Below are 16129 nucleotides of genomic sequence, written 5' to 3'. Positions count from 1 at the left end.
TTGATGTGAAGTTGACACTGAAGAGGCTTATGGACCTTATTATTACATTTGTAGTTTATTATGCATACATTTATGACTGTCACATTCGTAGTTGTTTTTGTTTATTTGATGTTGCGATGCCAATGGTTTCATTGGCAGTGAGAGAGACATTCTTTGCAGCAGGCAGCTCTCCTGCAAGAGTTGTACCCACTCACTCACTCAATCATTCACGCAGGCGCCTTAAACTGCTGAATTCTCTGCTTCATGGAAGACTGCAGAAGCCTGCTGGGAGCTGCTGAACATTTCTGACCTGAGCGTCCTTGACTGCTCTTGAGAGAATAATGGAGAGAGAGGGAGAGGGAAAGAGAGCTCAGAAGCACTGGCACAAATCTCTCTGCTCTTTACAATACAATAAAATAAAGAAACACTCATTTGCACATTTGTCAACATCTTCAAATTCCATCAAAGGAAACTTACTCTACCAGTGTAAAAGATAATCAATGATAACAATCCAATTTTGAGAAAATCAAATAAATTGATATGTGAACTTCCATCACAAGTCAAGGATGTTTGATAAGTGCAAACTGTCTCAAAACAGCTAAAAGCTACAGCTGATGATGTGATGTAAGAGTGACTTTCATGCCGCAAACAATCTCACAAACTGAGCGTGAAGATCATGAGATCAGGGGAGGAGTCACACGGAACCTGAGAATGAAGGAAATAAAGTGATATGTTAACAGACAAAAGTCAAAATAAGATTTTCATGAGTATTTATTACTGATAAAAGTTATACAAATATGTTTGTGTCAAAAAAACATTTAAGTATATTCTGTGATAAATGTCAACTCTTCAACCTTCGTCTAATATGATAATTAACATTTGCATTTGGCAGATCTGCTTTTTATCCAAAAGCAACTTACTTGGCATGTAAGGTATTACATTTACATTTAATCAGACATTATTTTGGAGAATGTCATAGAAATTCAATCTTCAGTTTCTTTGTCTGGAAATTCATAATGATAAAAAGAAAAGTTGATTTAGGATAAATCAGGTCATAAATATTTATTTAAAATATAATTGCATGTAAAAAAAAAAAATCAGGGTTCAATAATCGTTTCAATAAGGTCCTAACTGTTTACGATGAGGTTCCATGAAACAATATTAACAGATACATTTTTTAACTTTGAATAATTTATTAGTAAATGTTGAAATTTACATTAATATTAATAAATGATTTTAAAAAGTATTCATTGTTAGTTTATGTTAACTAGTGTAGTTAACTAATGTTAACAAATGGAACCTTATTGTAAAGTGTTATTGATGTTTTTGTAACAGAAAATGAATACTATAACTATATATATATATATATATATATATATATATATATATATATATATATATATATATATATATATATATATATATATATATATATATATGTGTGTGTGTGTGTGTGTTGGAGAGTTGCACTTATGAACAAGTACTTGAATATGTTTTTGCCAATAAAAATGACACAAATTGCATGACTGTAAAAACATCAGTGCCACTATTTCTTGCTCTCCAGAAAGGTTGAATATTATTGACATATGCATGTATCATCAGCAGATATATAACAATGAATGAAGGACAGCAGAACTCTTCTGTGCACTGACACTATCACATTACCAACAACCAGACGATCCTCTCCAACGAGTCTGATGGACCTTAAATGACAGCGCGAGCTGTATATTGCGTATACATGCTGATGGATGATGACTCGAAGTCTCCTCCCGTTCTCATTGCCGCAGGCTGACACAGCTGTAAGGAGAGATCAGTATTCTGGGAACAGTGAGGTCAGCCAATGCTCAGCCACTGCAACTTATTAAAAGGCTAGATGTACTGACTGAAGCAACAGAAGCAGCACATGCACTGTATAAGCACTTCATGTACAGACCGATACCTGCATGTGCTGATACAAGTGGCACATATGCATATGGACAGCATAAAACATGCTAATAAAAAATTAAAAAAAACACACACTGCAGGACTTTTCCCCCTTATCTTTTCAATTTCAATTCCCTAAACTATGTAACGCACATATGTTCGGAGCTATTACTGTTCCTTTCCATACGGTGCATCAACTTTTACTGGCCTTGGTTTGACAAAAAACACTGTGCATAGTTTACATAAGATGGACGAACTGATGGACATGCCTTAATTATTAAACACGGCTGACGGCAGCATTACAGAGATAATGCGGAGAGGAAGAAACCATAAAGTGAGCCAAAGGAAAGGCACAGACTGAATAAATGGATGGGTGGATGTATAGATTGATGCACACATTAATATCTGCATTCCGAAATCCGATGCCACCATCAGATTTCAGAGTAGCACAGTCAGTGAGAAGGGAAAAATACTTTATCAGGTAATCAGACCACATGACACTTGCAGAAACAACAATACCATCTGCAGCTCTGACTGATGCAGCATGATGTGCTTCAGATGCTCGCGGATCATTCAAAGCTTCACCAAACAGATCCGAAACACTTGCATTTGTCAAAATATTAACGCTGCATTCAAATACAGGAAAAGTCCTGCATGTTGACAGCGGGATATGCATGATTCATCTTTATTGAGCTGTGCAGGGTGAGTTTCCGTCTTTAAGGGAGTAACTAGCAGCACTGTACGTGCCAGAGGCCTGACTAAGAGAAATGCAAAGTCCCATCAGCCCCGACTTTCCATCTGATTTATGAGTATTTACATCTGTATGTGTACCCTTAAGAATTAATTCAGAAGCTGATGCAACATTCATTTTTTAGTCTTTGGTATATAGACGAAGGGGCAAGTTGTCACACATTTATACTCCCATTTTTGAACACCAGCTTCTATAGGCACATACTTTAAAGTCTTGGGCACAAAAAGCAATTGAACATTTCCACCCGTTATTGACAGGGGTCCCACTATATTGGGTAAGTTATCACAAACGTAACCTGCTATTAAATGTATAATTAATAAATCATTAAAGCGTTATCTTGATTTATTTATTAAAATATATAATAATAGAATATAATAGAATTTTATTCTGTCATTTAGAGAATATATATTTATATTAGAGAGAATATATAGAATATTTAGGAATACTACTAAAAAGTAGTATTTATATAAGTATATATATATATATATATATATATATATGTGTGTGTGTGTGTGTATATATATATATACACACACACACACACAGATATATACTTTCTAATTCAAATTGACAAAGGACACTGACTTTGCACTCAAGCCACTAACTCTGTCTGACCCTAGATAACATATAACTCAGGGTCTCCATTAGGGCGGTCTGTCTTCATAACTGAGAAATCCTCAATCAGTGTAGCAGACGGCAGAGATTACAACATTTGAAGCTGCTGTTAATTGTGAAGCAGAGTTTCCAGCCCCATCGTTACACAGCTGGAGGATCCATGTGAACGATTTTAACATCACAAGATAAAACTCTTTTTTGACAGCGAACACATGCAGTTGACTCTTATCTTTAGCAGTTGGACGCATGGGGTCGGTCCGACCAAGCCTGGACAGAGACATGAGACACAGGAACCCAGAGCTCAGTGCTTGTGTGTGTCTGTGCCTGAGGAGCTGCACTGGGCCAGACGCCAGCTCACCCCACCCCAGATCCAGCCTGCGGAGAACTGCTGCAGCTCCAGAGGGCAATGCGGAGGAGGAGAAAGCAAGGGTACTCCAAGCACAAGGCACTCCAATATCATGTTTAGAACTCTCAAGGGAAACCAAATGTGTCTGATGTGCGTATATATAAAGAAAAGCGGGCGGTATGTAGATTGAAAGCAGGAGATAGACATCTTGTTGATGTAAACTGCCCGTTCGCATCCTTGTGTTGTCATGCTTGTTCAGTGTACGATGGATGACTCTGGGCTTTTTGTTATAATACACAAAACACACGGAAAGCCCAACAGACTATCCTTATTACATCTTATAAAATCACTTTTTTGTCACCTTGCTGCAGAAAGTTTAGGATAAGTTTGAATTAAGGACAAAGTGTCCAGTTATTTTTCACAACCAACAAACAGTGTTCAAAGTGTAAAGTGTCGTTCCATTATTATAGAAATAACATCAAAATGATTGGTTTTCCGTACAATATCTTGTGTAACAAGGTTTAATATTTCATCTTGACAAATGCAAAAAATAAAAATGAATAATAATAACAAGAAATAAACAAGAAATAAAAGTACTTGTCTTCCTGTCATACTGTTAAAATTATTTTATACTGTAAAAGTATTGGACTGAGCAAATAGTAAGCATATTTGGTGTGCTGTCCTGAGGGAGGGCCCCGAGTTCGCAATATAGCCCAAACCCAGAGACCAAGAGTGAGAAGTTGGGGTGGAGGAGGGATGTCGGGAAACTGGAGTGGGACAGAGGTAAGTTGGCTGTATATATATAAATATTAGTAAACTATTGTGCTAGTTAAGATGATTAACTAGACGAGCTCCACCTGTGCTGAACTGGTTAATTATCTGATCGTGCTCCTCCCGAACTTTGTTAGTAAAACATCATTTAAATGATGTCACTTCCTGCATGTCACAGTTTTTTAACATTAATGCAGACGACAGGGTTGGTCATAAAATTTAGGACAGATCAAGTTTAGCTCATTAACATTAGTTAATCATTTAAAAAGTATTAATATTTCAAAAGTGTAATAATGTTTACTTCTAAACATGGAATATCATTTAAACAGATTGTTAATATTGGGAAATCATGATTTTTTGGGGGTAATACAGACATTTTTCTGAGAGTGTAGAGTATTGTACTGTTTTCTGAGAGTGTCATTTACTCAAAGCTAAACGATTTGAAAATGTCCCACAGCCACAGCCTCCAAACACCAGTAACCAGAATACACCTGACAGCTGCTAATTAAAAATTTATTGATTTGGATGTATGATCAAATCATATTTGACATAAGAAACAAAAGAACCCTTGCATAGATCACAGACCATGCCTTTGTCAATGTACAACAAAATCAAAACATTGTAACACAATTTAGCATAACGAAGACAAGAAAACATACAGAAACATGGGAAGACAACATGAACAGTTTGACCAGATGTACACAGAACAAACATTAGCATGACGTCATCATCTGTCTAACATAAACATGTAGCTGAGATGGTCAGTATGCAAGCACTGCATGGACTCTAGGTCGGCGGTCCTGCTTTCTTTTTTGGCGGAATTAAATGTTTCGTCAAATGCATCACTTCCATGACATTATAATGCACGACTTGTGTCATTCAGCATCCTGAAAGCAAACAGCAAAATGAAGCATAAATAAATCAATCAATAATCCAAAAACAAATATCTGATCAGTGGAGTTGACGGATTAAAGAATCTTTCCCCAAAGAAAAGGGAACAACGATGGTGTGTAAATAATGAAGATGGCTTTAGGAACAAATGACAGCAAGGGCTTAAAAACAAAGCAACCATATAGTTGATCCTCAGTTTTGAAAGGCTAAGCTCATGCAGTCTTCCATACACCATGCAGATTTTTGCAATTGCTAGGTTGCTGTTGAGTTTTGGTATGGCGGTATCACTTAAAGTTATTACAAAAAAAAAGTTCAATGTACAGTACATTTTTGATGCTAATGCCATTTATTTGATTTATTTCGTGATATCGATAATACAAGCTATAATCTTCCTATATATTTGTGATGGCTTGTCTTATAAACTCGTTTGTGAGTCTACTGTAGTTTTATCAAGGGCATGGGTTCTTTAAAGCACAGTTAACTATAGTGCCATATGGATGCAACATGGTAATATAGCTAGACGAGGCCACGCAGGTGAAGAAAATAAGTATGTCTGCAACATCCTCCAAAAGGCCACAACCTGGGAGCACAACTACGCGTTCTCATTTTTTGACAACTAGCTTTCCACATCTTGTTACTTAGTAATAGTTATGATGGCATGTCAGTCATTAATTGTTTTTATTTTTCCACTACAGTGTATTTTCTCTTCCATTCCTTCTTGAAATAAAGTTAGATTACGTTGTTAGGAAATTCGGAGTGATGCAAATATATAAATAGAAAACGACCAAATAAGTACGGAAATATATGTAATGTGTTATGGATTTACACAGACTCAACTAATAAAAGACTTACTGTACCTCTAAGCCATAATTTATTTAAAACGTTGCTCATAAATTGTCCTCACCTCAGATCAGAGGCCAAATAAACTTCTATTAACATACAGTAGTTTGCTCCAATAGAGGAAAGGAAGCAATACTTGTTAAGGGGATATTTTTGTTCTAATTATAGTCTCTCAAGAACTAAAATATGATTTTTTTTCCACTGGCGGAAATGATTTTTTTCTCTTGCATTATAATAGGTTTAAATCTCTAGTCTTATCAAAAGTTTGCCACAGCCCTTGGTGAATATAAAAATGAGCATTCTGGACAGTCCTACAGTATAATACACTTAATCCCTATTGCTATGATTTATGGTGTAGATATTAAATAAAGGATTATGCCTAGCACCATAGGATTTGATCACCACTCACATGCCCAGTAGAAACAGTTAGTCCTTGTTTAACAATTGTTCCATTTACTGTATTAAACTGTTGTGATAAAATAAGTCGCATGAAAATCATGCATGTGAATTCTTTAATTCGAGCTAAAAGGTAACACAATGATTTGTTTTGCTTGCTAAGCCAATTTTTCTTTCTTTCTCTGAAGCAATGTTATGAATTTAAAACAAAAAGCAGATGAAATAAACCCTGAATAGTCCTTCCTGACACAGAGATGCGGCAGATGTGACTAAACCCTTGTTAGTGTTACAGCAAACTGCCCAAGGTAAAATACCGCTGCTTGCCTTTGATTACAATCACACCTCATGGATCAATAAAGATCACATGATCTGGCAACTTGTTTACGAGCTGCTCTGGCAGACTTGCTTGTGTTCGTTAAATGAAATTACCCCAAACAGACTAATTTAATAGCGGCTATTTTAAAGTGTTTTTTAATTATCAAGAAAAATAAAAATTGCGCTGGAAAGGCCAATGTTACCATGAACACAAGATTTCACATTAATGCTCAAGTCATCAGTACACTTAATAAATCAATTAGGACTGCATTAAAATGTGTTCTTTACAGCACCTGCAGGTGTAATATAGTCTTAATAGGCTAAGCATGACTTTTAACATTAAGTAGACATGACTTTAAGACGACATACTTCAAAATGACAGATTTAGCTCATTTTTAACAATGTAAAAAATTAACTTTGTACCCTGTGGTATATGAAAGCCCATACTGTTTTCTCTCCCCGGATCTCTTTCTTGTAAAAAACAAAAATAAAAATAAAAAAGCACTGTGATGTTCAAAAACAGATTCAAAATGAATGTTGATTGTGCTTAGCAAGGGAACGTTTCAGATCCGAGGGGTCGGGGCGCTCGCATTGTTGCGTTTGTTTTAAGTGCTCGCAAAAAGGCTAATTCTGGGGTACTCTAAGTGTATTATTTCTGACGTATCATCACACTTCACAGGCTGTTATGTACTCTCATGTTCTGCTCTGCAGTGAGCTGTGCAGCGACCTCACTGAGGTAGAATCTTTATTATGGCACAACATAATCAAAACTACAATGATATGCAGATTGAAACTCTAAAAGGTCCAAATGTCCAATTTCAGATTTAAGCTCAGCTGTCAAATGAAAACACAGAAAAGGTTAGCATTTGTGCCTGACAACCATGTGTAACGTTCAAAAGAACAACAACGAAAATGAAAAGCACTCTGTATACACTGTAACGACCAGCCTCAATATACATTATGACAGTTCTAGAGCAGATATTGTTCCCTTGCCCTGCCTAAAACTCCAGTTACTCAGAGGCACTTTCACCTGTCCGGTTGCTGAGAGGGTCAAAGGCACTAGCAACTAATATGAGTAATTCTGCCATGATCTCTTTTGCATCCTGCTAAGCTAAATAAAGCAAGTTTTCATATCGTAAATCCTAAATTTGATTGCAAAATGGAAGCGTGAAGTATAATTGCCCATAGGTTTTTTTTGTTTTTTTGTTTTTGTTCCTCGAGAGAAAGAGAATGCCCATGCACTGCACTTTTTAAGTTATATAAATTTTCCCTTTTTTTTTTCTTTTTTTTTTTTAAACAGGTGCGCTTAGTATGAGTATATGCATTTGATAGTATCTCGATAGTTCTTTTTCTGTCTTTGACTACTTTTTAGATTGAAAAGTTTGCATCCCAGTGTTGGGGCTTGCATATATATTTTGCCACATTTCAGAAAATGTCAAGGAATCAACGTCCCTAGTTTCCCTGATTGTAACAGCGACACCCTTATGAGGTATCTCAATTGCAACAAGCTGTATTATACCGATGTCATGCATTAAATATACTAGGATACACAGTACCTTAGTTGATTAGGCCATAATGCAGGTTCTTTTGACATGCTATGATATCATTAAGGTTAAACATTCAGTCTTTAAATACACCTAAATGATAAGCATCTCAAATCATGACACACTAGTGCACTTTTCATGGTGACAAATGAGAGGAGGTCTATGGAGAGGGGAGCCGATGGAACTGAACGCGAACGAAAAGCAAAACAGGAATGGATTTCCTATAATCATGAGGTAATGTCCGATGCATGCCAATATCAAAATGAGGATAATCAGAACATGCTAACTATGAGGCTCCTCTTTCGGCATTGTGCAGTCTTATATCTAAAGGGCATGGCATTTAATCACTTGGTGATTTCTAAATTACAGCATCTGCTGGAAAATAGCAGCAATGCGGATGTCCATGAGGCGATGACCTTGGCCTCCGTAGCATCCCAGCAGAAGATAAGTCTTGTTCATATAAGGTGCTTTGCTGGTCAGTTGAGGAAGACTACCTACAGACGAGGCGTCCACCGAACACTGCACTTGGTATTTTATGCACTTTCTCGGATGCAGTGTGCAGCTTGCTGAAATGTAGTCTGCAGTCCATGCGTGATGTTTAAGTAATCCCGTCGTCGAGAGTCCTTCAATGCCTGTGGATGTTAGCTAGGTGCTGGAAGAGGCTTTTTTCTCAATCATCCTCTTTGGAAATATATTAGACTAAGTATATACTGAATCATCTGCCTCATTCGCTGCAGTTATGTGCTATATGTTTTGGTGTAGTCTTTTTCATTCATCTGCATTGTAGAGATATTTGCATCGCAAGGGCTCTCGAGAGGAGGTAAAGTAAGCATTCATATGTATGTGACCGAACTTTCTACAGTGTCTCTAAACATCGGTTAGCAGCTTACTTTTGTTTACACAGTTCTGATTTGGGATAGTGCAGTTGCCAGTTCTGAGGTTGGCCTCTCTGAAATTGTCGATGCTGTTGTTTATGTCTCCGTCTATCTCCATGTACTCAGACTTGCTGACGGTCGAGGAGCTGCGACGACTGGAGTTGGAATCGGAGGCAATGTTCGGGTTGCTCACGTTGAGGAGTTGGGCCTGTTCCTCTCCTTCGGTTTCTCTATGGTAGAAATAGTTGAAGTTGGACACGATGACTGGCACGGGGAGGGCGATGGTAAGCACACCAGCGATGGCGCACAGTGAACCCACGATCTTGCCCCCTATAGTCACTGGCACCATGTCCCCATAGCCTACGGTGGTCATCGTCACAACTGCCCACCAGAACGCATCTGGGATGCTGGTGAAGTAGGACTCTTTTTCCTCTGCCTCTGCAAAATACACAGCACTGGAGAACAATATGACACCAATGAAGAGGAAGAAAATAAGCAATCCAAGCTCTCGCATACTGGCTTTCAGGGTCTGTCCCAAGATTTGAAGGCCTTTGGAGTGTCTGGACAACTTAAAGATCCTGAACACCCTGACCAGACGGATCACCCTGAGGATGGCCAGTGATGTTGCCTGCTCTCCCTTTGCCTCCTTTGAGTCTGGTTCCTCTGCTAGCTCTGTACCCAGTGTGATGAAGTAGGGGATGATGGCCACAATGTCTATGGTGTTCATCATGTTCTTAAAGAAGGCTGCTTTGCTCGGGCAAGCAAAGAAGCGCACTATCAGTTCAAATGAGAACCAGATGATGCAGAGGGTCTCTACGATGAAGAAGGGATCTTTCAAGATGTTTGGTTTGTAGTAGAAGGTGCTATTGCCTACAGTGTGCATTCGCCCCTCAGGGTCCTGTTTCAGTCCAGGTAAAGTCTCCAAACAGAAAATGACAATGGAAATCAAAATGACCATAACAGACACAATAGCAATTCCTCTGGCGCCCCCTGAGCTTTCGGGATGCTCGAAAAGAAGCCAGATTTGCCGTTGAAAGTCACGCTCCGGTAAGGGCCGCTCTTCTTCGCGAATGAAGCCCTCATCTTCACGAAACTTCTCCATCGCCTCCACCCCAAGTTCATAGAACTTAATTTCTTCTGAGAACATATCCAACGGGACGTTTGCAGGCCTTCTCAGTCTTCCCCCAGACTGATAGTAGTAGAGGATGGCATCAAAGCTTGGACGATTTCTGTCGAAGAAGTACTCGTTTCTCAAGGGATCAAAATACCGCATTCGCTTCTTTGGGTTACCTAACAGAGTCTCTGGAAACTGGGCAAGAGTTTTGAGCTGGGTCTCAAAGCGCAGCCCGGCTATGTTGATGACCACCCGTTCACAGCATTCGTGATCATCTTGGTCAGGGGGGTATGTGTCCTGCGGATGCCCCGGCACGGCAGAGGTCTCGTCCATGTTGTCCCCAGCCACGACTGTCATCCTGCAGGTCAAAGATGGAGCTCCGCAGGAGTTAATTTAATTGAGTAGACATCTAACTGCGCTCCCAAAGGCGTCGCTTTCCTTCCTTTTCTCCGTTTCCAGACCCTCAGATCTATCTCGATCCCTGGGTGTATGGTATAACTTGATCTTTCCTCAGTATGGCCCCACTGCGGTTGTCACTGATTCGACCATCGCTCCATTCCACTGCATCCACTACAGCTGCCTCTGTCACCGAGTCAGAGAAAAATGGATCGAACAGCGGCGATATTTGCTAGCTCAGCAAGTTCACACTACTTATTTATTTATTTACATGTTATTGTATGTATATATTACAGAAATGCATAGTCTTAAGAGCACAATTCTGAATCATTATGTTCAATTAGGTTATTGAAAAGACGTGACAGGACAGTGTCACTTTTACTCCATCACCACATACATGCAGTCTACTTCTCATTATATTAGGGAAACATATTAAATTGCATATACGTAAGTTTGAGTAAATAGCTAGGAAAACATGAAAATGACTTTCACTTCAGGCTTATTCATGCAGTTTTAGTGCTCACCTACTGAAGGAATGCGTCTTCTGCCAGTCTCCTGTCAGTAAAGCACCCTCGATTCCCTTTTGTTGTAGAAAATACGCTTGTAAAAGGCTCTTCACATCTTCTCACTTTCAAACTGTTCGGTTGCTTTCCATAAATATCACATCCATAAATGACGGAAATGATTCACGACATTCGCAAGCGGTGCTATAATGAAACAAAAAAATGCACATATGGCTTTGAGATGTATTACAAAGCTTTACATTCAATTTAAACGTGTGCTAAAAGACAAGAAGCAGAAAAAAGGCTGAAAGAAAACATGAAGCCGCAACGTCCTCCCTCCGCTCCTGCTCGCGCGGCGGCACCTTGGTGTAAATGGCTTATACTGCATGAGAAATTGAAATGCTGCAGCTCAGCTCAGGCGGGAGATACATTAAGGGGCAAAAGCGAACCATACCATTTCCAGACATTACTGCATCAGCAAAATTTCCCTCTTACGAGTAGACAAGATGACGAGCAGTTTGTTTTTTCTGGACACACTGACAGGGGGGTATGGATGCGAAAGGCTTCTTAAAGGGGGGATCAATAAGGAGAGAGGGAATAATTCTATAATCATGCCCAACATATTGTTGCACTGTATTGCACATGGGAGAACGCGGAGCTGGATAGAGGGGGTAGGACAGCATGGGGGAGGGGTTCGACGCAATGCAGACCGCGCGTGGCTACAAGTGCTTGTCCACGCAATGCGCGAGAGCATTTATGTGCCAACACTGGCGCAGTATCTGATTCGCCGAGCACTAATGTGCACAGATACTTTAACTGACCACACTAACCAATAACCACAATAAAAAGACGACTTCTCTAAAGTGCTCTTCTTCGTGGAATACTGCGACTTTTTACCCATCCAAAAGAGTTAAAACGCCACACAACTCCATGCGTGTTGTTTGAGACTAGCTCGTGCGGGGGCTGGAATATTTATAGAATAACGTGGGTGGGTGTATGTACTCGTACGGAAGGCGATTTTTGCAGCACACTTGGTTAGAGAGATTTTATAGGCAGTTTGTTTTTATAAATTTCACTTCCATTATCCTTTAGAATTACCTGGATTCTTTCTTTCTTTCTTTTTTTAAAGAAACGTTCGAATTTGTGAGTCACTCATTTCAGCATTATTTCTGTCATATAAAGTGGTGGGGAAATCATTATTTTTAATTGACAAATTGATCAAGAATACACCAGTGACATGCAGGTTAATGATATCCGACATGTTTTTAAAATACAGCTGTCATGTGGCAAATTATAAATGCAATTGTGTGCATTCATGTTTGTAAACAGGTAACACAATTTTTTAAAAAAAATTGTATTTAATGATTCTAAAATGTGGTTTGGCCATTAAGTAAATAGTACAATTATTTTCCTTACGCCTTGAAATATCAGTTTTCATACAGTTTTAAGCAATGAATATTCCTCAGGTATTGCTTTTGTAATGTTCTCAGATATGGCTTTTCCTTGGGTTACTCATTTGACCTTTAATTGAACAGAACCTACATTAAAAAGACATTAAAAATCAAAATGTAACTTTTTACTTTAGCAGAAAAATGTTTTAATAAATAATATTTTAATATTATTTAAATATTTATATTTTAAAAACACTTTCTATGGTTTTTTATACGTCAGCATTTCAGAATGCTCAAAATTTGTCTTTTTATTTTATTTTATTAAGCCACGTTTTATTTTAAGCTTCCCAAAAATACCTTAAGTAACTGTAAATATGTTCAGCACAGAAACTTTTAAGCCTAATAAGTTTGACGGATGTAATACACATAATTAACCTATGTATGTATTTAAATATGAAACAATACAGTATAATTCTGATGACTATGTAGTAATACAAAATCTTTTTTTTTATCCTTGTGGACGGTGATGTTTCCTCAAGTTCACCAGTAGGTGGCGCACAAACATAATCAAACCGATAAAAAACACCACCAGAATAAATGATCGGTGCATGAAATCCACCCATTAGGAACATGTAAAAGAACTCATGACTTGAATCAGAGAGGGAAACACTAGATAAATATTTGCTTATGAACTTGGTAAATTGTTAGCTGGTACCTACATTAAACATATATCAAGTTGATCTCCTGAACATGTCCATCAGCCAAACAGAGTACAAGCACTACAGTCATCATTATGAGGCACTGTTAGAACAGCAGCCGGAGTGGGTGAGCTCTTAACTGCTAAATATCATAAATAAGAAATGGGCAGACCTTTCCTCCCCTCACTTTGCCGTTCAATGACTTCCCAATGACTTCAATCAACGTAAATACATCAGTAGTCATTAATCAGATCTGTCTGAAGTGTCACAGATCCCACCTGTTATACATTATTGATGGAGTAATTGTACAGTTTTGTAACTGTTTCATCGCTCTGTTTAAACCGACCGAGACCGTATTACTTTATCTTGATTTTTGAAGAAATAGTATAATTGCATGCCTTGATTTCAAAACTTTTTAAAAAAGGACCTTGACTAAGCACAACTTAAATTAAATTGGAAGTGTTTGTTGGGCCATTGCTATAATAAATGATCATCCAATGAGCTTCCCCTCCAGGTTGGTGGGCAATATGATTCAAAGTAACACGCTACAATGCCACAGTAGAAATATTTGTGCATCATCAGCATGTTAGTATTTTTTAAATAAACAACTACAAAATAAAACATCTTTACAGGATAATTACTTGGATCACTCAGGTCTGCAATCCATAATGTTAAGTTTTACTTTAAAGAAAACCTTTCAAACAATGTTTAATTATGAATGTGACAAAATATTTATTTATCAAAAAAAAATTAACAATTCATACCTCATTAATGTATTAGAAAAATCTTGCTCACTTGGTCTGATGCTGTCACGTGGGTAGGTTAACTAGCCAAGATGTCAAGGTAACAAGCGTTAGTCTAGTGTCAGACTATGTACTTACATCTTATCATGAGAAATGGCCACATATGGAAAGTACAATTTTTGCACCTTTAAAGTACACAGATTACACAAGGCAGAGATTATAGATACATTTTAAGAGCAATATCTCACAAGGCAATAACATAATGAAGACTTAAAGCCTAAAACATTCAATAAATAAAATGTAAATAAGTTTTCGATAACAAATATATTACAATATATTACAAAAATCAGTAGTGGCCTTTGAGGATATTTTGAGAGGATGATTTGTAAATTAATGAAGCAATATAGTCTATTTATATATTTACTGTTAATTATTCTCATGTACACACATGATATACATTCAATATATAAATAGCCCCTTTCTTTCTAATATTAACTCACCTGTTTGAATTCAATCATTTGCTCCTTCATTTTGGTAAATGTGTATATCGTCTTGTAAATCAGTCTCATCCTTCATTCATTTGTATATTTAATCATATTTTGACTAAAGCTTCTGTTCACATGTTGTGCGGCTTGATGACGCAATAACGTGAACCGAAACCTGATTGGTTTGAATGCTTGCCGCTCTGACAACAATTGGCTATATGCGGAAATAAGCTAATTAAATTAGCCTAATTTTGCATTTTGGACAGAAGTAATGTCTAATCTAATTGGTCAGTTTAGTAATAATGCTGTCAGTTAACTTCTGTGCATTGATTAAAACTCACCAGTGCTTCTGCATAATAAAAATGTTAACATCTTATGCATTATGCACATTTATGGGTACAATGAAAGAGTTAAATGTATCAGTTTGTCTGTTTGTTCCTTTTGAACACAGCCTCTGACAGACCGCTAATGACAAAAATACACATAAATTGCATGTTTATGCAGGTAGCCTTATATCAACTTCTGTCTTCTTTATAGAGAAGAAATGTCTTCATACAGCTGCTGCTTCCTGCAATTAGAAACAACATCAAAGTTGTGCCACGGATAATGAGACATGCACCTATCAGTGAATGTGACATATGTTCTCAGAAGAGTTTACTGCTAGGCTGTAATGCAGTAGCCAACTCTCTAAAAAAAAAAACAAATTCCGTCGAAAGTGGGAGAACAATACACATAAAATCACGTTGGTCCTTTGAGTGATAAGGGAACAAATAATTTGCCTATTACCATGTTCATGATTGTACCAATAGGCCTACTAACATATTTTGCTATTTTTAAGCCATTAATAAAAACCCAATGTATTTCTATTGAAAATAAAATCTGAATTTTATTTAATTTTACAGGAGCTTAACTATAGGGTTGGTTCTTCCAATAATTAAAATCAGGTCATAAATTACTCAGCCTTTAGTCATTCTATGTGTATATGACTTTCTTAATTTTGAAGAATCCAGTCAGTTATTTAAATAATTGTTTGATTTTTCAAGCTGTTTGATGCCACTCTTTTGGACTGGATGTTGCCCTGCTTCAGTCCAAAAGAAGTTTAATAAAAGTGCTTCCATTAATAAAAAAATGTGTCTCCTTACCTTGCTCCGAGGGGTGAACAAAGGCCTCCTGTAGCGAATCGATGAGTTTTTGTAAGAAAAATGTCTATATTGAAAACTTAATAATCACTTGAATCTAGCTAGCACTCACTGTTGTAAACAATGCAATTCTGGGGTCCGAGGTCAGCTTTGCGCATGAGCCGCTCAGAAGTGACGCACGCAGAAATGCAGAGGAGAGATCAAAACAAAACAATGGTCACTAATTAGAAGCACAAAAATTTGGATTTGTAAAGAAGTATATAGGCAGATTTCAATATAAGCCAAGAGGAGACTGCTAAAGTAAGGAAACTTTGCTTCCTTTGCTCCTGTTAACAAACGTTGGTTTTCACATGACTCACTGGCGCATGCGCAACGCCGACCTCATACCTCATTAGTCCAGAGCTGATTTTTATT

General features: G+C 37.6%; 1 protein-coding gene across 1 annotated transcript; it reads right to left on the bottom strand.

Annotated features, from left to right (window-relative positions):
* Positions 1–4880: 4880 nt before the first annotated feature.
* Positions 4881–11914, bottom strand: LOC127946697 (potassium voltage-gated channel subfamily A member 1-like). The gene is made up of 2 exons (XM_052543411.1): positions 11281–11914; positions 4881–10942 (listed from the first exon to the last, which is right to left on the bottom strand). The coding sequence occupies exon 2, from the start codon at positions 10715–10717 to the stop codon at positions 9239–9241; it is 1479 nt and encodes a 492-aa protein (XP_052399371.1). The 5' UTR covers positions 10718–10942; positions 11281–11914; the 3' UTR covers positions 4881–9238.
* Between the last annotated feature and the right edge of the window lie 4215 nt (positions 11915–16129).

This window comes from Carassius gibelio, chromosome A25 (assembly GCF_023724105.1).
Source record: "Carassius gibelio isolate Cgi1373 ecotype wild population from Czech Republic chromosome A25, carGib1.2-hapl.c, whole genome shotgun sequence".
Lineage (NCBI taxonomy): Eukaryota > Metazoa > Chordata > Actinopteri > Cypriniformes > Cyprinidae > Carassius > Carassius gibelio.
Note: the sequence above shows the minus strand (reverse complement) of the source record. Positions and strands in the feature narration are given on the sequence as shown.

Excerpts from the sequence above, each read along its gene's own strand:
- LOC127946697 (XM_052543411.1), bottom strand. The coding sequence starts at position 10,717 with ATGACAGTCGTGGCTGGGGACAACATGGACGAGACCTCTGCCGTGCCG.